This window comes from Pleurodeles waltl, chromosome 9 (assembly GCF_031143425.1).
Source record: "Pleurodeles waltl isolate 20211129_DDA chromosome 9, aPleWal1.hap1.20221129, whole genome shotgun sequence".
Classification (NCBI taxonomy): Eukaryota; Metazoa; Chordata; class Amphibia; order Caudata; family Salamandridae; genus Pleurodeles; species Pleurodeles waltl.
In genome coordinates this window covers 794,529,031-794,553,930 of record NC_090448.1, presented here as the reverse complement: position 1 = coordinate 794,553,930, position 24,900 = coordinate 794,529,031, and the positions used below count along the sequence as shown (strand labels likewise).

Genomic DNA, 24,900 nt, shown 5'->3' with positions numbered 1-24,900 from the left:
AGTTCCGTTGCTTAGGATTGTTCATAGTGTGGTTCTCCCATGAATATATGCAATCATAGCCTTGTATATAGTGTGTCTCTAAACAGTTCTCTTTGTTATTGTTAGTTTTATCACTGCTTGAGTAATGTGTTCTTTGTTATGTTGTCGTGAGAAAATCTACTTCGATGTTAATATTCTTTGTTGCCCTTTTTTCTTCCTATTTTGTTTTTTTCCTTATGAGGGAGGCCCTTTCTATCTGCATGACATGATTGTCCTTTCTGTCTTCTTTGTGGTCATGTTTCACCTGCCCTTTATCCCGGCTACACTTACAGATTTTCCATTACTAAACAACTACTGCTAGCCTTTACGTTTCACAAGTATCTATCTGGACATTAAAAATGGGCATCCCATTTTGTAGCTGCCTCTTCAGCAAGACATTCCTGTGGCTTCACCACCCCCCCTTTCCATGCTACAGTTACACTTTATCTGTTCATCTCAACAGTCGGTCCATGGTTGTATGAAAATATATCCTTAAAAGACAAAGAAAATGAGCTATTTAAAAGATAATTTTCTAGTCCTCTTATCTAAAATATATTCCGTGATACAGAAAATAAACATCTACCTTTGAGCTCCACAGCATTTTCCCTGCTAAAAATGGTCTAGTTTATGCATGGGATTACTTCACTCCACGGAGTGAAATAACATCATATGAGACACTGTCAAATGTAAGATTGAGGGTTAGGCTTCAGAGCAAGCTTGTTGGGGATGTAATGGCCTTTATTCCACATATGCAGGTATGATTTGCCAATTTTACAAGGCAGAGGAAACTCAAAAATAGAGATTTAAAAAAAAGAGGTACATAGACTATGCAGCGTTAGACTCAGTCAATCACATACACAACAAATATCAGAGGATAAAGCTTGGCCATACCATTGGTGTTGGCAATACTACAAACCTTTCCTGTAGCCAGTCACTGTTCATCTATCCATGGGCTGTAGAATTCAATCCCTCTACTGCACATTCAAAACGGAAATGGTGAGATGCTGATGTAGCATACCTTCGCAAGGGAACTCATGTGTCACTGTTAGTTTCAATGAACTTTAAGCAATCATTTTTCAACTGGGTATTGCTGATAGACCATCAATTTTGGGGTGAGGATAGGGTAAAGAAAAATTACTATGCAGACGAAGCCACAGAGTCGTAGTCTGTTATGAAGCAAAATGAATGTGTGAGCACAGCTAGTGACTTCTTGAATGGGATTATTGTTGTATCGTATTGTTGTATCTGTCACTCCTTGGGGTGTTCAGGATTTAGTAATTCGTCCTTAAAACCACCATCACAGTTAAGTGAACTCTAGCTTTGTTCATTCCTTTTTCTCAAATGTCTTTAAGCATGATGTGCCACATCCTGAAGTTAATTTTCTATATACGATGCACTCTATTGCAGCCAGACCCCGCCAGTAGGTACACAGCTTGGTCCTCTGTCAGCACTCTGATCCAGAAAAACCTTGTGATTAAGACCCATAATCCTGCCAGGTGAGTTCAAGTCTACGGTAACCCTGAGCAGGCTGTATTCTTAGTGGGATGTAAATTAGAAAAGAATTGTTTGTTACATGAAAAACCTTCTGAAAATTACAGATTCTTAATTCTGTGAGGGTGTCACTGTTACAAAAATAAACACTGCTGGCTCTTGCAGATACTCTGTTCTGCAATTACTGAGTTAGTATCTCATGCATGTGGTAACACTTGCACAGTGATCTTTGGTTTTTCAGCTCTTTTCATCAGAGTTTATTGGAATTAGGGCACAAAGGGAAAATGCAACTTCTCAGTACCTCCTAATTATGCTACTTTTAATTCCGATTGGATTGATAGCTAGCGTTACATGCACTATAAAAAGATAAATGATTAGCCTTGGGAAAATTGCAATTAGCTTTTATTTGCCAGAGAGGTTTTGGGTGAAACTTCATTGCACAATGAAGTATTACTAAGGGAGTCTCACCTGGAATAACACATTCCCACAATAAGTCCTGACTTCTCCGGCGCCCTTATAGACCCACTTGCACTTGGCTGGTAATTCTGTTGCTCGTACGTACCCGTCCCACTAACATTGTTAACTATAGTTAATGAGGAAAGCAGAAAGAATGGAGTTACTGGAATGGACACTGGGCCTTTCTTAAAGGAGGACCTAAGTCTGTTCATGGAGATTGATTTCTGGTCTCTTAGCTGCACACTACTCTTAGATTACAGGGGTATGTCATAAAGGAGTGATCTGTCAGTCACAGATATTGAAGGGCTCTAGTTCTCATATCCCACTCTTTTCTGTTCCTGTTTTTGGAGCAGGTATTCGCTGACTGAAAAAGGGCTGGAGCTTGCTCAGAAGCTGGAGAAAGGTGAACAAATGTTGATGCCTACTATCGAAGAAAAGGAGTTAGACTCTTCAAGAGAGGCGAAAGAGAGGGAGGCATTCTGCTCTGCCGTTGTGAATCAAGAAGAAGGCAGGAGGAATATCCCCTTGTAAGCAACAGTATGTGTGTGTCTGCCCAGAATGACGGCAAAGACCTTTGTGCCTGCAGCACACCGTCATTACTTTGTGTCTCTACTAGCTTGCCAGTTCTCTCTTTTGTATTTATTGAGTTTATTTGTTTACAGAAAAGTCAACACGAGCTACTCCACATGGGCTTTATTATGTGCCGGAATACAGATACGTCACTCATTACTCAACTCTTTATCAGCCAGCAGAACATTTTTCCCCAAGTCTATTCTCATCCCAATCCTACCTCCCCCTTGACGGTCCCAGGACTGTTAGAGGAGGCCTGTTTGACTGACGTGTCAGTTACTAAAAAGGGAAAGCTTGTTCATTTAAGCATTTCAGTGGTTCTCAGTCTGGTCTGCTTCAGGGCCTAGAAATTCTTGGATGGGTTTGCAGATTCTGGTGGCACAGTCCGGGTTGCTAAGTTACACCCACGTGTCCTCCTTGGAGGGTCTTCCTACTGAGCAGCCGGGCCTATGATCGCTGCTATTGTTTGTTCAGAATCTACGGGCCGGATCTCCGCATCAGTCTGAGTTTCGATGTTAGCGAAGGCCCCTTTGTTCCTCCCTGAGAAGTACCCTGCCCTCCTTCTCAGCTACGTCTTTTCTCCATACCTCCACTGTGGGAGGAACAGATAACTTCCAGTTTCTAGTAATTGCTTCTGTTCACTAGGAGCAATGCTAAGTTCATGAATCTTGTGACCACTTTAATGTTCACCTTTATACCCACTATTATAATCTCTACTGTCCCTAAATCAGACCACCTCAGAACCCACAGTGTACTCTGACAGCTGTGACTGACCACCAATATAGAGTCCAGTGGGGGCAATCCCACAGCATGTGCTGAAGGTTCGTATGTGGGTTCTTATATCTGGAGTGCAGCGCCTAGGCTGTAGGAAATACTTGAGGTAAGCTCACCACAGGTAATTGGGTCAACTGAACTTTAAAGGAGACTTTTTTTTTGGGGGGGGGGGAGGGGACGATATTTGTGGACCCTTTGCCATTTCTTCTTGTTAAACACCTGACCAGCCATATCTTCCCGTATGTCTCTCAGTGGTTGCAGTAATACCGCAGTACACTCCAGGATTGCCTATTAGAACCAGGATACCAACTTACCACTCCCCCCCCCCCCCCACCCCCCCCCCCCAACACCCAATCGCTGTGTACAATGTTTGGATGGAACCCTATACCGGATGCTCGGCCCCACCCATGCCCCACAGTTTTATATTCATCTTATGACATACTTACCTGCATGCCTAACTTTATTTGGTATTTATATAGCACAGTGTTTGCCAATTATTTAAGTCTGCAGTTGGTTTATAACTGCTGAGTTTTTATGCCTCAGACTTTGTTTGCAAGTTATAGTCTTAATTGCAGTTGTCCCACAGTTGTGTGAGCGCCTAGATTACCATGCTTGTGCGTACATCATCATCATAAAACTTTAGTTGATTATATAATTCAGATAATCATAAACGTACATACAACAAGAGATACAATTACTTAAAATTCTTCAATTATGTATACCCGTTGATAACACTTGTGTGTGCAGTTGAAATGCTAGTGTCTGTGATGCTCGCACCAGTGCTTGCTGAATGGTTCCTGAGCTGGTGACTGTGCTCATTGGCTCTGATTCTCCTGTTTCTGAAAGCTGTAGGTCCGTAATCGACAGACAGTGGTCTGACCTCTGTGATCCTATTCACTGCTCTTGTGCCAGCATCAGTGTGCTTTTATGTTTTTTTTTGTTGGTTAACAATTTGTTTAAACTATCAAGATTCTACAATGTAAACATTCTCCATGGCCGATACTAGCTTGTGTTTGTGGAAAGTGAAGGGCGCCTTGAAGGTTAGCTCTTCCACAGGGTTAGCTCTCCCTGCAGAAAGGGAGCAGCGCAGTTATCTCTCCCATAAACCGTATGTGTGTGTGTCATGGAGGACACGGAAACAGTTAGAAGCTGTACATTATGCCAACAAATTCTTGAATGATATATTCGGAAATTGATGGATCACATTAACTGAAAATGACTGTTAAACATACCTAGTATGCGCTACCTCGTGGCCCCATTCCGGCTGGCATCTTTGTGCCCCTCTTTCTGGATCATAACACCTACTGGTCTCTCTTTCACTGCTCCCACAATCTTGTTGCATATCCTGCCTCTTACAATCTATGTGTGTTTTGGACTGTAGTCTACTTGCCATGCTAGTGGCTCTAAGATTCCATCCTTTTTCCATCTGTATCTTCCTCCGGACATACTGAGCATGAATTTGCCTACACATTACTCGTGTTAGTATCTTTGTTCATTTTTGTTATGCCTGTTCAGAACTTACATTTGTAATCTTTTGTGCCCAGCCTTAGGATTCTGTATGTTGTGGTATGTTACCACGCCATCTTTGTATGCTACGTTAATGATTGATTGTGTGTGTGTGTGTGTGTGTGTGTGTGTTGTACATCTACCACATCCACTGAATTCTGGTGTAACCCCCCACTGAAGTCTGGTTCTATCAAGTAATTCATTCGTAACAGTGCAGTGCGGCAGTGCACCAGCTAACACCGTGATCATGCAGATCCAAAGTCATCAATGATCTACATTTGCCCTTATTGATTTCTGTTTCTGGACTTGGTTGTTGTAGACGAGGATGATGTTTTCCTTTTTAACCCTTTTTGTGCCAAGAATGTACAAAGCTACAACTTGAACGGTAATGTTTTTTAGATGCTGTTGAAGAATGCCAAGTGTACTTAGTTCGTCTTCAATTTATGTATGTATTTTGGAAACATGTAAAACATCTTATGTTGCTAGGGACATTAAAATTACTTTTGTTAATAAAAATCACAGAGACAGTCTTCCACTGTTTTGATCTATACATTGAATTTTCTGTAAGCTGCAAATGAAAAGGAGAAAGGTGACATCTGCCGTGAAAACATATTTTGTTGAGCCTTCTTCACTTGTCTGTGTTGGCTTTATTGAAATCTTTAACCTAAAAAATTCCTCCCATGTATGTCAAGTTGTTGCATTTTGGTGCAAGGTGCAAATTACTGGTGTGGCTTGTTTATTCATTTTAAGGCCAGTCTGCCAAGCTTGAGGAAGCAGCTTTGACAGTTTTAGTACAGAAAATGTCTCCATGGGCTAGCAGCATGACTGAGGTGTTGTCCTCAGATGTACATGTAAATTGTGATGAGATGGTTAGTTTCTAAAGTTCGTGCATATTTAAAATCTACTTGCTTAAGGTTTTCTTCAAAGGTCCAGATTGCCAATTTGATGTCGATTTGTCATACAACAAAATGATGGTGGCAGATGCGAAAAATAAGGCAAAAGAAAGGAAGTATAGATACCAATTGTACTAGATTTGGAATACCTTTCATCATGTGTTCTTCCAACACGCTCTTCCAATTGGCTCTTTGATTATCAGTCAGCTGGGTTTTTAATTAAACTGAAGATATTAAAGGTGGAGATTCTGTTGTCAGGATAATTATATTGGAAGATTTTACATGCAACTCGAAAGCCATAGAGAGTAGGAAAAATTCCCTCTCAGCCCTTAGTCTCCCCGCTCCAAATAATAATCTCTGGAACAAAGCTGAGAACCTTGAGAAGCCTTGTCACAGCAAGGGTTCTGTGCATGTGCAATACAATAGCACAGGATGATAAAGTAACCTTCAAACTCGTAATACAGCAAGGCATACAACACAACATTATTTTCTGAAAGCATGTGATGAGTTCTCCTGATGTTTGTGCAGCATTCAAAGATATTCTATTTTAGTTGGAACCGGTTACCTGCCTTTTCAAATGTTCTTTTTCTTTTCTTATGTCAATTCCTCTATGCTGATACGAAAGGAGCGAGAGTTGCGAAGGAGGGGAGCAGTTTGCTACCTATAGTTCTGGAGACTATGAGAATGTCACTGTGAGCAGCACTGAAGTTGAAAAACCCTACCAGCACCTCCCGGAATACACACTTGAACCTGGCCAGTTTGACATCTGGTTGTGCGTGGACTTTATTGAAACCACAGGGTAAGTCAGAAGAGAAAGTACAGAAATTAGGAATTTCATCTTGCTGTCCCTACTAAAGATAGTGTATGGCTTGGTGTTTAGAATCGGGCTTTATTTGGCCGATTTGGTATAAAGACGTTTTTTCGGCTAAAGTTTTGATGAAGTATGTTTGAGGTCTTCACCTCGAATGAGCTTGGAATTCCGTTTTGTATTTAGTGTGTGTGCTTGTCCTGTTTATGAGGTAAACTGGTGCTGTTGCTGTCCTTGCTGTATCCGTTCTGTTGGCGGAAGGCTTCTGCAGCTGCTGCTGCTTGTGATTTGCCTGTTTTTGTGTGTGAATTTTGCACTGCTTCTGTTCCCTTTGTAAGTTGGAAGATTTTACGAATTTTGTCTTGAGTTGAAAATCTCTGGGTGTTATGAGTAATTGGAAACTGCTTTACTCGCCCTACCTAGGATGGTAACTGGCACAACTCTTGAATGCATGGTCTTGGATTATACAGATAATATTTTATTATACTTATAACTTTGGGACAGTTGGTGACTGTTCACCAAACTTCACCACGAAAATTGCATTTTTAGTTTTGTTGAAGCCTATATATTTCAGTGCATATTGGTCAAAAGGAAGCAAAGTTATAGGGTAGACGCAGGGGGGGCAAATGATAACTTATAATATGCTTCCTAAATGTTAACCCATAGGTAGTTTTGCCATTAGGTATGGTATAAACCCTCCTGGATGAAGTGACACTAAATTTGAAATTTATGCAGAGCTCAGTGTTTTTGTCTCATTGCGGATTTTGTATAAGTTGGGTATTGTTCTGTAGTTTAAAAGAAAATGTATGGATATCTTGGTCAGTAAACATCCTGTTTGATGTAAGCAGACTTCAGAAACATATTTAGAAAGGCCTGCATGGATATGAAATCCAACTTACCCTTCAGATCTAATAATTTCTTTCAACTTCCATCTTGTTGGGAAATTAAGGTTTTCAGTTTATATTACCCACAAGTACACTATATACCTTTGGCAGACCATGATACGTATAACAGTGATGTAAAATACATACCTTCGGTTTTAAAAAATTGACATGTTTGTGGCATGTTTGGCTGTAGATACACATACTCTGCATATGCCTGCCATCAAGTGTTGGACTCTGACGTTTCCAATCTGTTTTTCTTTGAAGAAGTCATTTGAGTCATGAGATACAGTGACTTATCCTACGGTTGACTGCTAATGGGCGTTAGCTTCATTGTTAGATAGTTTTTTTTCTGCCGTCGGGTTTGGACGTTTACCGATTGAGCGCCGAGACAACAGCACTTGGTGCTTGTTGCCCCACTCCTTCACTCTGTTCTCTGCCATTGGCATGGAAAATCCTTTCAACACTACGCATTGTTTTCCTGGTGTTCACACATAAGTTTACAGGGCTTGAACGACCAGGACTACATGGACCCCTTCTGCTGGGCACTTGCCCCTTGTGGAGCCTCACCCCTTCATCTTCGGTACTTTATCAACAAATATGTGAGGGCACTAATAGGGGATATCAGTACTTGCCCCAGTGTCACTCTGATTACCCTTGGACCGACCACCTCCAGATTTGTAAGCTGTGCTTCTCCGTGAACGCCACAAGACTGCATCAGGCCTGTCTTGCTTTCCCTCAAAGAAAACTTTGTGTTACCAAGTATGATCTGCGGTTTGCTCACTGGAGAATGCAGTGACAGGAACTAAATGACATCCCTGACACCTTTGGGGAACATGACATTGAGAAAGACTTGGAGAACAGTCTGTCTGGAGACCAGCCAGTCCAGTTCAATGTCGAGGTCAGCTTGCAATCTGAGTCAGAGACACAGCTAGTCTTAAAGGCCCAGAAGCATTGAAAGATTTCGACGGTGAGTACATTCTCACACCCCGCAGCTGTACGCCAGCACTGCATAGGTTGAGCACAGCTCCTGTGGGAGCCGGGCATCAAGCCTCAACCTCATCAACCGGCCTCCCCACTGCCTTCCAGCCATGGTCGACACTGACAAAAGGTCTTTGAGCTGATACCGCTCCCTCCGCTTGTGTCAAAGGCCTAACGCAAGCCACAATGGTCCTCTGTGCCGATAGCCCCTTTGACTTTGTCGCCAATGCCGGAGCTGCCATTGAAACCCGGCTCAGCTCCAGAGCCTTAATTGGCATCAAGGGCAATCTCAGATCTTAAAACTCATTTGGCTCAGAAGACGTCAGGCCACTCTACACCAAAGCTCCCATCAATGGCAGGATCCTACGACTCTGAACAGTTGAACCTTTACTGTTTGCAGGAAGAACACATCAAATTAGACTATTTACCAATCCACAGACTGGGAAGAACTCTACAAAACTGCCACCCAAGGTACAGGAAACTCTTCTACAGAAAAAGAGACTGACATTCGAGGAGCAGATTGCCTTGGAGCCCACACCTCCTCTTCCTCTTGTGCCACCACTGTATGTTCCACCTCTATCATCTGTCTCCAGAGGGTTCAAAACACTTCTCTAAAGGGTAAGGGTGGGCCTCCAGTAGACACAGCAAGGTCATTTATGACCCCGAACCCAAAGATTACTCGTGCAGTGACTGTGATGTCGATTCCCTGTGCATGACACAGGTCTGGATCTCTAACCAACCAAATCCTCCCCTTCGGATGACACCACCTCATATCACAAGCTCATTCACAGGACTGCTGCACCAATACAGATAGCGTGGGCAGTAGTTGATCACAAGGGGTAAGATCATCTTAAGCACTACCATCCTTTGGGGCATTAGAGGCTATTCTTGACTTTGTGTCTCTGGCTTCAAGTGAGAAGTGCAACAGCATCCCCTGAACCTGCCATTCGATGGTGAACATCTCGTGAGGCTGCAGGTGGAACAGATGCTGGAGAAGTATAAAACAGATTGTTAGAAGTAGAAGAACCCGGGATGAGGTATGAGGGTTCCCAATGCTTTCATTTGAGTTTGGTTTCAGATAAGTATCCAAATGAACCAAAAGAGTAATGAATCACTCCTGTAAAGCCTACTCCCTAGCCGTGGCTTCCTTCTTCTTTCTTCAGATTGTAGGGAAGATTTGCTCCTTCTGCTCGTGTGGCCAGATACAAAGAGCAGACACCCTTAGTTAAAGAATGTACAAGCACTAAATTAGTAGGATATACCATCTAAAATGAACGTTTGTGCCACCTCCACCTATCCCTGACAGTTTCTGTTTGTTTGATCCAGCCTCCCTTGTTGTTTTCTCCACCCTGCTGTTCTGTTTCTAGTTTGATTATTGTGTTTTAGCCCTTTCCCCCATTTCCTTTCTAAGCCACCTCCTCCACCACTGAGATAATATGACTCACAGCACTTGGCTGTGGCCACCGCCTGTCTCCAGGGCTGTGGCACCTAGGGTGTCATAATCTCTTGCCGTGCTGTCGGGCTCATTTGCAGAGATTTGTGGCTCTTGGAGCTGTCTGCTGCGGCTGGCTGGAGTCCCTCTGGCATCACACACCGTGTCATCCTCCCTGGTGGTTTCCTCGTCGTCTTCCTCTCGAACTGATATTCCCTTTGTCCTCCTGATCCCACTCCTCCTACTATCTGCAGTTGCTTTCGTGGTCAGTGTCTTTATTTTCGTAGCTCTCCATTTTCATGCAGAGGCTGGATGATGTTTATTCCTGTCCTGCCACCAGCAAGCCTAGTACGTCAGATGTTGGAGTCCTCCAACTACCACTGGCGGCCATATCAGATTACTTGATACGCTCCCGGAACCCCTCACCGAGATACTGACACAAACAAGATGATGGGTGCTCTCCAGGCACCTTCTCCCCGATTTTGTAGATCCCAATACCGGGGAGGCAGCAAGACCACTTCCCCACTTCTTACCAACGGCAGCAACAGACAACCTGGGGCTACTCTAGAGGAGGTTAGGGAGGTACAAAACTGTAGGCAGGGGTAAAGGAGGTGCAGCCAAAAGACATACTTACACAAAGAAGTGACTCACACCCCAAATGCCCCTTCAGATCACACTACAGATGTTGGGGCAGATTACAGGGTTTTTCCCACTATGGGAAGGGATTACCTCCAACCAATGAGTCCTCTTGATCATTCGGCATGGTTACTGCATCCCCACAAAACATCCACTTTGAAAACACACCCTTCCTGCAGAACAGCAGTGCCTCCTTCAAGAAGAGATACAAGTGCTAATTCTCAAGGGAGCAGTAGAACATGTGCCACGGCACCACCTTGGCAGTGGCGAATACTCCCTATACTTCCTAATACCCAATAAAGATGGTACCCTAAGGCCTATAACCAATCTCAAGTCCCTCAACAAATACATCCTTTCACAACATTTTCATATAGTTCAATTAAAAGATGCGCTCCTGCTGCTGCAACAAGGTGACTTCATGACCGCGTTCGGTCGGAAGGACGCATATACCACATACCCATCCATTGTGCTCACTGCTGCTACCTGCAGTTTGTGGTAATTGGCCAGCATTATACGTTCAAAATGGTGTCCTTCTGGGTCATTACGGCCCCCAGGATACTTACAAAATAACTTGCAAGTTAGCCTCTCATCTCAGAAGGAACAGGAGCCATGTGTTCTTTTACTTGGACGATTGGCTGCAAGCAGAAAAACAGTGTCTTTCCAACACTCAAACTCGATCAATCTTCTCCACAAGCTGGGCTGCACGATAAACACTCAAGTATCTCCTTCAGCCCTTCCTTGGTGCAATGTGACTGAGAAAGCTTACTCCAGCCATACACGGATCCAAGCTCTCTGGCTATTACTGTCTCCTTTACAGCCATATGACCACCTGACGGCCACAACAGTAATGTGCCTTCTAGGCACGATATCCCCTGGCATATCCATAGTTACCCATGCACCCTCCACCAGAGCTTCAGTGACTATTGCTCTTTGTAATGATGAACAGCAACAACTTTTTTAAGGGTGTAGGTCCTTTCTAGACCCAGTTTGGCAGGTAATAATCACTATCCCTCTCTGGGTGGGGGGTGCATCTTCATCGAATGACCATGCAGAGTATGTGGACAATGTACCAACAGTGCTTTCATATCAGTTACCTAGAGCTACCGTCTATTGAGCTGGCAATCAAATCCTTCTTCTGCCAGGTTCAAAACAAAGTATTCCTTGAAAAGACGGACAACATGACAGCCATGTATTAATATCAAAAGCAGGGAGACACACACTCTCTGCAGCTGTCAATACTGGTGCAGAGCATTTGACGCTAGGCACTTAAACATAACCTATGAGGTTACCCAGAGCAGAAAGCAGTCTTGCAGTGTAAATACTTCACAAATCGTACAATAACTTGGGAAACTAAACCAATAGAGTACACGTTTGTTGAATGAACACTTTATTCCACAAAAGACAGCCAACACATGTTTCGTCTTTAGACTTTTTCAAGGCTACAAGAACACACAAACAGAGAAAGATACATAGTTGTAGTACAAAATCAAATACAAAAAAAGAAATATATCAGGTATAAAAAGTTGGTATGTGTAGTGATTACCAACAATAACAAAGCCAAGAAAAGCAAGTGACCACAGAAGACAACCATAGGATTAGCCAAGTGACAAATGTAAAGAAAAGACAGAACCATGTCATAGATTGTATACCCAGATGACGACAACATTTCTTTAGTGTATTTGAGCCCGAGAACACATGTGCTACCAAAAGTGCTAAGTTAGAGGATAACAAGTAAGAAACCCAAGGATATTATTATCTCTCAAAGGTATGTAGATATCAAGTATAGCGAACGATCCAGTAGTCAGAGATGAGTAAATAGCAAGTTTGCAATAACAGCGGTCACCTCTTGGGGTCAAGAGAATCCCAACAAGTATCTAAAGTAAGATAACAAACACAAGACTAATGGCTGTGAAAAAAGGGGAAGAGGAATGTCTAATTGTGAGTAACAAATAAAAGTGTAAATAAACACTCATCCAGAAAAAGGAAAAAGCGTACCTGACTCAAAAAAACGTATATATGACAGAGTTAGATAAGACTGTGAACTACATTCATGTCAGTTGGAAGTCATAATGTTGCAAAAAATGTCTCCAATGCCTGTAGAGAACACAGTCAAGCTATATATCTAGGTCCAGAAAGAAGAGACAAAGGTCAATTTTTGCATCAGTAAAAATAATGGCCCACGTATAAATGCAATATAGCACTAATCAAACATACCCAAGTCAATGAAGATATTAAGAGTGAGGAAAATGTCGACAGCGCATTACTGCTTAAACAAATCACAAAAAGTGTCCAAATCTAGAAAGCAAGGAAGATAAGAGTCAATTATGTATTGTTGAAGAGAAGGAAAAGGAAGAAGCTGCATCTAACAAAAGAGAGAGTGCGTAACAAAAAAAGTACTTATAGTCGGATAGAGACCAAACCCAGGTGCGATGAATGTTTACAAATAACTGTAGCCTTATTTATGACTGGTTCCAAATTGAGATGTAAACATGAAGTAACAGGAGGAGCTTTGATAAGTCCCCCATAAGTCTGGCAATAAGTATGAGGCGTCAAAAACAAAGTAAGGTAAAACAAAACGACCATGTGGCGAGCGGATGCATAAGAGTATTACCTGTCGTTCGTTATAGATGTAGTAACAGAGAGTACAAGGCACGCCGCCCATATCCATTAGGAAATTTTAAAGTAAGTGTCAACAACATAAAGAACAGTCTCCGTTTCTCAGTCATATCGACAAACTTGAATAGGTGAACGCCATATTGAATCGACGTCACACTAGTGGCGAAGCGTAAGACAAATCAAGTCCCTGGCCGATTAACCGAATATGCGGCGAGGTACTATGAAATGTTAACCCCACCAGCTTCAAAAGGCATTACAAATACGTCGTCCTTGTGCACAAAAATGCACGTAAAAAAACTGTAATATAAGACCACACAACCATGTGTCAAGCGGATGCCTAAAGTATTACCTGTAGTTCATTACAGACACGGTGAGCAAGACACGCCGCCGTTTCCATTAGGACATTAAAGAGAAAGTATTAGTAACATAAAGGACGGTTTCTGTTTCTCAGAAATATCGCCAAAAGTGAAAATAAAAGCGCCATGTTGAACCGAAGTCACACTAGTGACAAAGCATAAGAAAAAGAGAGAATCATGTCCCGGGCCCAGAGTTTCACTGATTGATAAAATATGATTTAAATTGCATTATGGATGTACAGGGCAGATTAAGCGAACACGCGGCGAGGTACTATAAAATGTTAAGCAACCAGTCAGTTTCAAATGAATTCAAAGAATTCAAAGAATAATAGTAAATGCCATATTGGACCAAAGTAACAAATGCCGCAATAACAAGAAGCCCTCTCTCTCTGAAAAAAGCAAATAAAGATGCAGTAAGGTCTACAGTATATATTCAGATATATAAAACACCAATCCAAACGGAAATTTAATCAGTACCCTAATCCCATGAAAATCATATTCCTATAATACAGTGCCTATCAAAAAATACCCACTTGTCTATAATACAAATAAATACTATTTGAATAGAGAAGAGAATAAGATGTTGATTAGGAAGAAAAGAGGAAAGGCAAACAAAAGAAACCCATTTAACTTGGTATAGATGAAGTATAATTCGAAGAATCGTTCAAAAGAATATACCAATATGAGCATAATTTAAAGCAGGGAAAACTATAATGAACAATGATTCCCCATAACAGCTACAAAAACAGTAAAATATCCAAACATAAGTATTGGCATGTTCCACTATTTAGTGAGATTGTATTATTCGTGAAGTATTTACACTGTGAGACTGTTTTCTGCTCTTGGTAGCTCCATAGGTTTTGATAGGGGTGAGTTTATATCCCACATCTTTAGACACTATTAGTGTCATTACCTGTTGAGCAGAACATGCACAGACATTGATATACTTTACACACATAGGAAGTGCAGTGTTGTTATACCACTGCTACCTTTCTTTTGCTTGACACTTAAACATAACATTCATCCCCTAGCGGACTACCTATCAGGAGTGGACAACAAATTTGCAGATCTGCTCAGCAGGATTCATCAACAGTCCACGAGTGGGAACTCCACCGAGTTCTACTCCTGTACTTCTGCATTGGGAATTTCCCAATATAGACCTCTTTATCACCGCTCAAATTGTAAAATGCCCAAACTTTGCTTCCAGGTTCGTCCACTCTCAGTCCATCGGAAATGCTCTATAGATGAACTGGTCAAGAATATTTGCCTGTGCTTTTCCACTTCTTCCACTCTTTATTTATATGATTCAGACGCTCCGGCAAACATCCATCTTCATCCGGGTGGCTCCCACGTTGGCCATACAACCCTGGTTCACAACCCTCCTCTTGCTGTCGTTAGTCCCTCACGAGAAGCTTCCCTATAAGCTGGACCTTCCCACATGGCACCATGGGGCAATCAGGCATGCAAACCCCAGGCAGTTCAATCTAGCGATCTGGCTCCTAAGGTCTTAGAGTTCATGTATTTTATGCTTCTTCAAGAATGCAGTTTGAGCCTTAAAGAAGCACGTAGACATACCACGCTAGGATGTTGGACAGCTAAGTGAAAAACTGTTGCCCACTATTGCCTTCCACAACACATAGACCCACTCAAACCCATGGTCCAGGATATAGTTTGCTATCTTCTTCATCTCCAGAAATCGAGTTTAGTTTATACTTCCATATGCCTTCATCTAGCTACAATTGCAGCTTACTTGCAAAACAAGTAAGCACCCTTCCTTATTTGTAGTTCCTGTCATTAGGCCCTACATAGATGGTCTCAAACAAGTTAGCCATGGCGGCTCTGGTTAGCATTATTCAACTATTTGCTTCAAAGGTGGAGTCCTATGGTGCACCCAGCTTATGCCCTCCTTTCATTAGAGAAACTGTGAGCTAGTCATTCCTGGTGAAAATTGCAGAATTGATGAAGACCAGTTGTCTAAAACTTAATTCGAATAAAACCAAAATATGATGCTGCAAATGTTCACCTGATGATCCCCTTCCACTCCGGGAGATGAGGCAAGAAATCTTGGTGTTAAATTTGATACGTTTCTTTTCCCCCACAAGGGAGGGCAGTTTCAGGATCCTGTTTCTCTCTTAAAAAGCCTTAAAAACGCTTAAATAACACCCTTAACACAATTCCTGAGTATACCAAAATAAATAATTACACACACTTGGATTCATTAATGTATGAATTATGCAAATATTTTATAGCTGAGCTTTCCTGATTTCTTAATTTGTTGTATTAAAATAGTACATATTGCAGCTGCAAGGCTTCTACTCAATTTGCCCAGACATGAATCTACTGATCCACGTTTGATGAAGCTTCATTGGATCCTGCTGCAGCAACACATCCTGTTCAAATGTTTATTGTTCATTCTCAGGGCACAACAAAACAGAGGCCCTATCTAGCTGATCGATTGAGTTTGGTTATATTGTCCCTCCAGATGCTTAAGAACTTCCAATAGTCTATTGTTGCAAGTTCTCAGAGTGTGTCTTAGTTGTTTAGATGGATGTTTCTTTTCCTTTTGTGCCCCTAAACTGTTAAATACTCCCTCGTATGGTATTCACGATCCTCTAATGAACACATTTTCAAAAACTGTCTAAAAACATATTTATTTCTGAGTATTTCGCAGTATGAATATTTTCCCCCTTCTGGTTATTTAGGTGTGGCACATCTTTATGGTAGATATATGCTATTTAAATGGCTCATCCATTCATTCATCCTGCCCAGTGTGCCTTCTGCCCATGTCTGGAACTTCAGTATTGTATGTACTAGACTCATGGGCCCTACTTTTCACCCCTTACACTCATTCCCACTGGTTTTCCTGTCCTGGAAGGTTGTCTTCCTTGTTCCTATCACATCTTTAAGGCACATTAGTGAACTACAAGCGCTTATCCTGAAAGAGCCCTTATTTTAAGTTCATACTAACTGGATTGGCCTAAGGACGAACTCAAAGTTCATCCCAAAGTTGGTATCCCTGTTTCATCTCAATCACACTATTGAGCTCCAGGTTTTGTCTGTAGCAGAGAGGCCCCTCCACACCTGATTGTCAAGCGTGCCTTCATGCACCACATTGACAGGACCAAACCCTGTCATAAGACTCAGCAATGCATTGTTGCTTTCATAATAGCCAGTTGGATTGTCAAATATATACAAACTTGCTATATTAGGGCTAAAAAACGTGCCTATCCAGCTCATACCACTATCCACTCGCAAAAAACTTCCTTTGGAACTTTCCTCAGCAGTATTCCCATAGTTGACTCGCGTAAGGCTGCTACGTGGTACACTCCACATAAGTTCACCAAACACTACTGTGTGAGGTGTCCTAGCACACAAACTAGCAAAGGTTGGCCAAGCTGTTCTACGAATGTGTGAGAAAATGGGGTGAATTATATGGTGGTGTCACTGTCTAATTCATTTACCAACCCCATTTCCTCACATTACAGCCTAGGGGTGGGATCCATAACTTGTGTTTAGCAGTACCATACAGTTGTGGAAGTCTTGAGGCCACTCAGAATCCATCAGAGTGGACACCTAGAAAAAGGTTTGCAAGCTTCCCAAGTATTTATCAAGCTGTGTTGACTTTGAAAGATTTGTTTCAAAGAAATTGCTATAACTTTTCAAGAGTTGAGAAAGCTTGAGCAAGTGTGGCAAAGTTTCCTTCAAGTTTCAAAATTGAAACAATCTTCAAAAAGTTTTTGAGACGTTTCAGGAGCCACATATTTGACAAGGAAATATGGAGTTTGACCTGGCTAACCTGTCCTCACTCAAGATACATAAGCTGAGAGCCCTTTCTAGGGACAGGAAGAACAACATAGGGGCCAAGGCGAGAAAAATAAATTGATCAATGCCCTCAAAGCTTGGGAGGAGGCCCACCAACTACCTCCACACCTAGAATTACCTGCAGGTAGTGGGAAAGTTGATATTGTAGACATCCTGGATGGTGCCAGTGGGGCAGGTGCAGACCAGACCCTCTTTCACTGAATCAAGCACGGTCTCCAGAGCAAACAGCCAAGCAGGCTCCATCACTAGCCAGGGGTCCCTGCAAGAGAGCATGGCAACCTTCAACCTGGAGGAGAGAACCACAGCCATGGCTAAAAGAAGACTGGCCTTGGAAGAGAGAAGGGCCAGGCTGGAGACAGAGCCCAGAGAAGATGATGTCAGCAGAGGTGTAATTGCTGGTGCTAACAGGGTTGCCCCTGATGCCAGCTTGTCCAAATGGGATTGTCCCTGGTTATGCCCAGGAGAATGACATAGAGAAATGGCTGACCTCATGAAAGAGCTTTCAAAATGAGAAACGTGGGCACACAACACTGGAAAACACTACTGTGGGAGTTAGTACCAGTAGTTTGTAGGGACAGACTACTCACACTAGAAGATGAGGTAGCAGAGTCCTACCCACATATGAAGGCAGCACTCATCAAGGTCTTTGATTTGACCCCCCAAACAGTATAGCAGAATCTGAGGACAACACAGAAGATGGCTTGACAGACACTTGTTGACTTTGTTGATACTTCAGTTAAGACAGTAGGTGGCTGGGTTAAAAGCACCAAAGTAGATAATCTTGGAGGGCTCAGCAATATAATTGTCGGGCATCACATTTTAACAAATTGTTACTCAGGGAAGTTGCATCAACATCTGGTGGATGGTAAGCTGTCCAGCTCCAGAGAACCGGGCAAGACAACTGTTGAGAGGACAGGTCCCTGGGCGGTGACCAAAATAAGTGGTCTGGCCCCTCTTTAAAGGAAAGAGGGCGGTAAAGATAAAAAGAATATTCCCAAATTGTCCCCAAAAGAGCCAAAGTGGGGAGCACAAAGGCACATCCTAGTCCAAAGGGAGTAAGTACCTGGGAAAGAAGTTTGACCCCTCAAAAGTTCCGGTGTGTTTTGATTTTAATTCGAAAGGATACAAGAAGGGAGGTGCAGTGTGCACGAAGAAGTCACCCACCAATTACTAGTCCAAGGGGTTTGCTATTGTCGGGTTGTGGGTAGAAGATTGCCCCTAGAGATGCCAAAAGGTACACAGATGCCGCTGTAGTGTCCATGATTGGGGAGAACATTGAGCCTTTGGCTTACTGGCTTCCAAGTAAGGAGAAATACCAACAGGGGCTAAATATCAGTGTGGTGGAGGTTAAGTCTTCGAGGGGTGCAGGTGCCAGTACCAGACCACAGAGGGCCTTGAGGAAAAGTCAAGGCATCCTTGAGCCTGAAACAATATCGCAGGCCCCCAGTGGCAAGAGAAGGGGTAGGAATGCTCACCACCACCCTTCCAAAGGACTACAGGGCTAGAAGGAGCCTAATACTCTAGAGGAAGGCCTAGCACCTGCAGAAGACACTGCTGCCTTCAGATCTTGCCAGACTTAGTAGAGCTCCACGGAACAGGAGGTCCTTCCAGAGAGGACCTCTATCAAGGACAGACATGTCTGACTCTAGAGGACCTCCAACAGTTATCTGTCAGACAGGAGCAAGGGCATACCAGTGGTACCCATAAGGTATATGTGAAGATGGCTTGGTGCTCTATGTAATATAGAAGAGCCAATAGTGGAATGTGATGAGGTATATAGGTTCTGGAATGGTGGGGAAGAAGAGGGAGGTGAAGGAGTAAGAGAGATGGAAGAAGCTGTGCTGGAGATGCTATGTACTACATGTGAAATAAAGAAGTGGAGTTGAACCAAATTGAGAGACTCATCTTTACATTGGCGACGAGGGGCCGTGCAGGAGACGGTTTGAATTGAACATCTCCACTCCTGGAAGTTAATACAGTTCATAAAATCAGCTATTCAACTGAAGAGGAAAACACTCACAAAAGAACTTGAATCTTGAATTGGAACTGGTGAGCACAATTAATATTGTTCAAAGATCATATTTAAATCGTTTAAACTGCTCTTGGATACTAAGGGAAACTTTGTGAAGACATGAATGTTTGATATTTCAAATTTGAACGACAAGTTAATCGCGTGCTATCGCGTGTTGAACATTCCCAAATTGTACAATATTATTGTACAAATGTAAAGACAAACGCCTGCGTGTCTTTGTGGAAAAATAAACGAGCAGACGTGCAAAGTGCAACTGCCGGGAGCGCGTGAAACATTTAAGCAACCCCGTAAACGCGCGAGGTACAACTGCCGGGAGCGCGTGAAACATTTCAATTAATGCCTTAATGCCTTAAACGCGCAAGAACAATTGTGAAGGAGCGCGTAAACCATTTCATTGAACGCGCGACAGAAGCGCGTGAACCAATTAAACTATAGCGAGCACAATACGATCTGTAAGATCGAGCAAGCAATTTTCTCTACAGCAGTTCATGCCGGGGGTGGAACATTAACTGGCTTCCTGCGGCAACTACAATATAATAAAGGAAAGGAAAAGACGACCTTGCCTGCATCGTGTACTGACGTAATATACACCAGCTTTACAAAATCGAAGAAGGACTCAGAAAAGTTTAATAGAAAAAGGAAAGAAAGACTTTAAAAAAAATAAAAAAATAAAAATAAAGAGGGCAAGAAGAAAGCCATTGAAATAGTACATATAGCAAATGTAAATATTAAATATTAAATGAAATAGCAAATTTTAAAATGGAATTGGAAAATAATATATATATAATAAATATATGTAGATAGGTGCAAATATAAAACTTTATAGGAACCAAGGAAATAACTATTGAGTTGCAGCATGGGTGATCAAATTATGTCCTCGCCACCACCTTTTTTGGCAACACCTGGGGAGCCGCCTATTCCGTGGAAACAGTGGAAAAAGATGTTTTCTACCTACTTACTGGCAATTGGAGGAGATCGCTACAGTCCTATTAGAAGACAGGCGATTCTTCTTCATCATTTGGGTATTGAAGGAAGAAGAATCTATGAGGATCTACCTGAGGTTTCCTTAGGTATGGGTGATGGTCAACCCTCCAATTTGTTTGAGATGTCCTTGCAAATGCTAGATTTACAATTTACACCTAAGACTAATTTGGTTCTAGAGCATCATCAATTTTTTTCGAGGATGCTGGGTTCTGATGAAGATGTAGCATCATATGTGGCAACCTTACGGGGACTCGCCCTGTCTTGTCGATTCGAACAGTTATCAGATTCCTTGATAAGAGATCAGATAGTAAGGTGTGCTTATAGTAAGAAGATAAGAGAGAAGTTAATAATGAAAGATCCTAGTCTGGAGGAAGCGATTCAAGTTGCTAAAAGAATGGAGCACACAGCTGTATGGCTGCAGGAAATGGATGTTTCAAATAAGGAAGGAAGACAAAATGTTATAAGTGAAATAAAGAACAAGGGTAAATTCATAATTAGTGAGGAGAAGAGATCAACAAGGAATTGGGAAGATCCGAATCGAGGAAAGTATGATGCAAGGGAAGTGAAATGCTATTGGTGCGGAGCACCTGGACACATTGCATCAAGCAAAATGTGTGCTGCAAGAAATGCAATATGTCGCAATTGCGGAAAAAGAGGGCATTTTGCCAAGGTCTGTAAATTTAAAAACAATGGAAGTAATGATAAGGATCACACAATTCAAGATGTTCAGGATGTGTGTGGAAACTTGTTAGAAATAATTTTAACTGTGGAGGAAAATTCTATTGATCTGGCTCATGACGAGAAAGCCACAGGTATGGAAGATTCGACACTCAAGATTGAGCTTGAAAGTACAAGTATCTTGAAGAAACCTCATGCTCAAGTGTTACTGAACAATCTGCCAGTTAAGAAGTTGGTAGATTCTGGGAGTTTGTTCACCCTTGTTTCAAAAGAAACTTATGAGAAAATAACGGTCAACACTGGAAATGAAAATCTGTTGGAACCAGATATAAAGGCTGTGGGATATGCAGGAAAAAGGATAGAAATGATAGGCATGATTTGGATGACGATTGTTTTCAAAGGGAGAGCAGTTAAAGGAAGGATATATATCACTGATTTTGGAACTAATTTATTGGGCTGGCGTCATCAGAAAGATTTGGGGATAGTTCTGAACCCTAATGCTAAAGAGCCCGTAATGATTTTTGAAAAAGAAAGAATTGGTGAAGTAAAAGACACTCATCCCTTGATCCAAAAACATCCACAGGTTTTTTCTCCAAGGTTAGGCCTCTTGATTGGGTTTTCTCACAAGATTGTGCTAAAAAGAGGTGCGAAGCCTGTGGTTCACAAGGTGCGTGGTATACCTAATTTGATGAAGGAACCTTTGAAAAATGAGTTGGACAGGTTGTTGCAAGATGGTATCATTGAACCAATAGAGTCCTCGGAATGGCTAGCTCCAATTGTGGTAGCACCCAAGGAAGGAGGATTCGTCTGTGCATCGATCTTAGAGACTTAAATAAGAATATCTGGGTGGACAGGCAACCTTTGCCAAATATTTCACAAATGTTGTCCATAAAAGGTAAAGGATGCATTTTTAGTGTGTTGGATATGTCCTCAGCATATCATCAGATCAATCTACATGAAGAATCCAGACATTTGACGTCCTTTGTCACGCCCTTGGGGGCATTTCGTTAAAAGAGAATGCCCTTTGGGTTAGCTTCTGCCTCGGCCGTTTTTCAGAGGCTAATGGGAGAGATTTTTGGAGATATGGACAAAGTGTTATGCTTTCAAGACGACATTTTAATTGTTGGTAATGATGAAAGAGAGCATAACCTCTTGTTTGAAGAAGTAATGTCCAGGTTGGAGAAGAGAGGCCTGACCATTAAAGAGGAAAAATGCCAGATTGGAAAATCTGAAGTGACTTATTTAGGGCATACGGTGAATGGAAACGGTATTAGACCCAAGATGAGCATAGTGACTGCAATCGAGAAGGCACCAGAGCCATGTAACAAAGATGAATTGAGATCCTTCTTGGGTCTTGCGGAATACTGTGCCAAATTCATAAGGAATTTCACAGAGATTGTAGAACCCTTAAGGAGATTGATGAAAAAAGGAGTGGTATATGAGTGGAATGAGGATTGCAAAGGTGCCTTTGATTATGTGAAACAGAGTATTTTGAGTGCTCCCACTTTAGGTGTTTTTGATGTAACGGCAAAAACGTATGTAACTTCAGATGCAAGTAATGTAGGTGTAGGTGCAGTCTTAACTCAAGTAAAGGATGGAAGAGAGTGTGTGATAGGTTTCGCTTCAAGGCGGTTACAGGGTGCTGAATTATCATATTCAGTAATTGAGAGAGAGGCCTTGGCTTGTTGCTGGGGAATTAATCATTTTAGGTTTTATTTATGGGGTGTGCCTTTTAGATTAAAAACTGATCATAAGCCCTTGATCTATATTTTCAAGGGCGGGCGTGGTTTGGAAGGGCATGTAACACCTCGAATTTCAAGGTGGCTATTATCTGTGATGGAGTATAATTTTGATGTGGAGTTTGTAAGAAGCAGTAGGAATATGGTGGCAGATTGTTTGTCGAGAATGCCTGTGAATATGGGTGAGAATGTAGAGGAAGTAGTAAGTGATAGGGTTGAGAATTTTGTGGGTACTATTTTAGGTGAACTGGCCTTAAGTGAGAGCGAGTGGGATGAGGCTAAAGTGAATGATTCCGTCATGGGTAAGGTGGAGGAAAAAATAATAAATGGATGGACACATGAGGATGAACGAAGTAGTGATGTGTCATGCTACTTTAAGATTAAGGATCAACTGAGTGTACAGGAGGGGAGATTATATAGGAGAAATCAAATCATTCCCCCTCAGGGCGTAAGGAAGCACATAATTGACATAACTCACCAAGGACACTTAGGACGGGGTGTAATGAAAAGGAAGATAAGGCAATTATTCTGGTGGCCTGGAATAGATGGACAGGTGGAGGAGACGGTGAAGTTTTGTGTGACTTGTGGTAATAGTGACAAAACTAAGGTACTAAGACAAACTCCTTTAGCCCCTGTAAAATTTCCAGAAAGACCTTGGGAAAAACTAGCAGTGGATTTCATTGGTCCCGTGTCCAAATTGGGTGTTAGAAATAGGTTCATTATTGTGCTAGTAGACTATTACTCGAAATGGTTTGTGGTCAAAATTGTTGATCATATAAATACTGCGAGAGTCATAGAATTCTTTGAAGAAGTTTTCTTGGAGGAGGGGATACCAAAAACTATTGTGTCTGACAATGGAGTACAATTGGTTTCACATGAAATGGTGGAATATTTGCGAAAAATGGGTATTAGTCAGGAAAGAGTTGCTCTTTTTCGACCACAGGCCAATGGTTTGGTTGAGAGAGTTAATCGCGTGATAATGGATAATATTCAATTGTCTTTAGCCAATCATTTATCGTGGAAAAAGGAATTATGTAAAATGATTTGGACGTATCGTACAACTCCACATTCAGTTACTGGAGTGGCGCCATTTGTGGCTCTTAACGGAAGAATGCCTGGAGTGAAAGAATGTCCAGTGTGGTTGAAGACGGAAAGGAATGAGAGAGTGGACAGGAAGGCAATGAAAGAGAGAGTAGAGGAGATGCAGAGGAAAAATACCCAACAGTACAACAAAAGAATGGGTGTGAAGTATTTTCACATAAAGGAGGGGGATTGGGTAGTGACAAGGAGAGGTGGAACAATTGCGAAGGGAGACAGCAAGTATTCTGCTCCTCAGGTGGTGAGGCAAGTCAAAAGAAATGTAGTAATTTTGGAGGATGGCTCTTCCTGGAGTATGGGAAGTGTGTGTAAAATTCATTGTTAAAATATTGAATTCCGGGACTAATTTGTGTACTTATATTGTGAACTAGGGTCAATAGCTTTATCTGTTTTTCCTTGTCTTCTAGTACTTATTTTTCTTATTACTTGTTTTGTTATTTGTTATATATTGTATAAGAGGAGAAGTGTGAAGATGGCTTGGTGCTCTATGTAATATAGAAGAGCCAATAGTGGAATGTGATGAGATATATAGGTTCTGGAATGGTGGGGAAGAAGAGGGAGGTGAAGGAGTAAGAGAGATGGAAGAAGCTGTGCTGGAGATGCTATGTACTACATGTGAAATAAAGAAGTGGAGTTGAACCAAATTGAGAGACTCATCTTTACAGTATACTGGGAGGAGGGCCTCCTGTACAGCAAGGCAAGGGGCTTCTAACCAGGGGCGACCAGAACATTGGTAGTCTCCCAGAGGTACAGGGAGTTCCTCCTTAACCTGGCCCACAATAACCCCTTAGTTGGACACCTGGGAACAGGCCAAGACCAGGGAAAGACTGGTCAATCACTTTAACTTGCCCCAGATGCCTGAGAAGGTCAAGGAGTTTTGTTGCTTCTGTGTCACCGGCAAGGCCATTGGAAAGGCAGGGGGCAACCCTAAGACTCCCCTGATACCACTACCACTGTTGAGGACTCCCTTTGAGGGGGTGGGATTAATATTGTAGGTCCCCTAATCCCCCTCCCCCTTCCCCAAATCCCCTGTCCCACAGCCTCAGGGTATAGATTTATCTTGGTGGTAGGGGACCATGCCTCCAGATATTCTTAGGTTATTCCCCTTATGACTGCCACTGCTCCTGCA

General features: G+C 42.2%; 1 protein-coding gene across 3 annotated transcripts in view; it reads left to right on the top strand.

Annotated features, from left to right (window-relative positions):
• The window catches only part of MUS81 (MUS81 structure-specific endonuclease subunit), a 382,977-nt gene that overhangs the window by 143,521 nt on the left and 214,556 nt on the right, over positions 1-24,900 (top strand). For all 3 annotated transcript variants that reach the window (XM_069208031.1, XM_069208030.1, XM_069208029.1), the window contains exons 7-9: positions 1,426-1,514; positions 2,319-2,492; positions 6,334-6,507. In XM_069208031.1, coding sequence (XP_069064132.1) covers positions 1,426-1,514; positions 2,319-2,492; positions 6,334-6,507 — 437 coding nt within the window. The remainder of the gene's footprint in view (positions 1-1,425; positions 1,515-2,318; positions 2,493-6,333; positions 6,508-24,900) is intronic.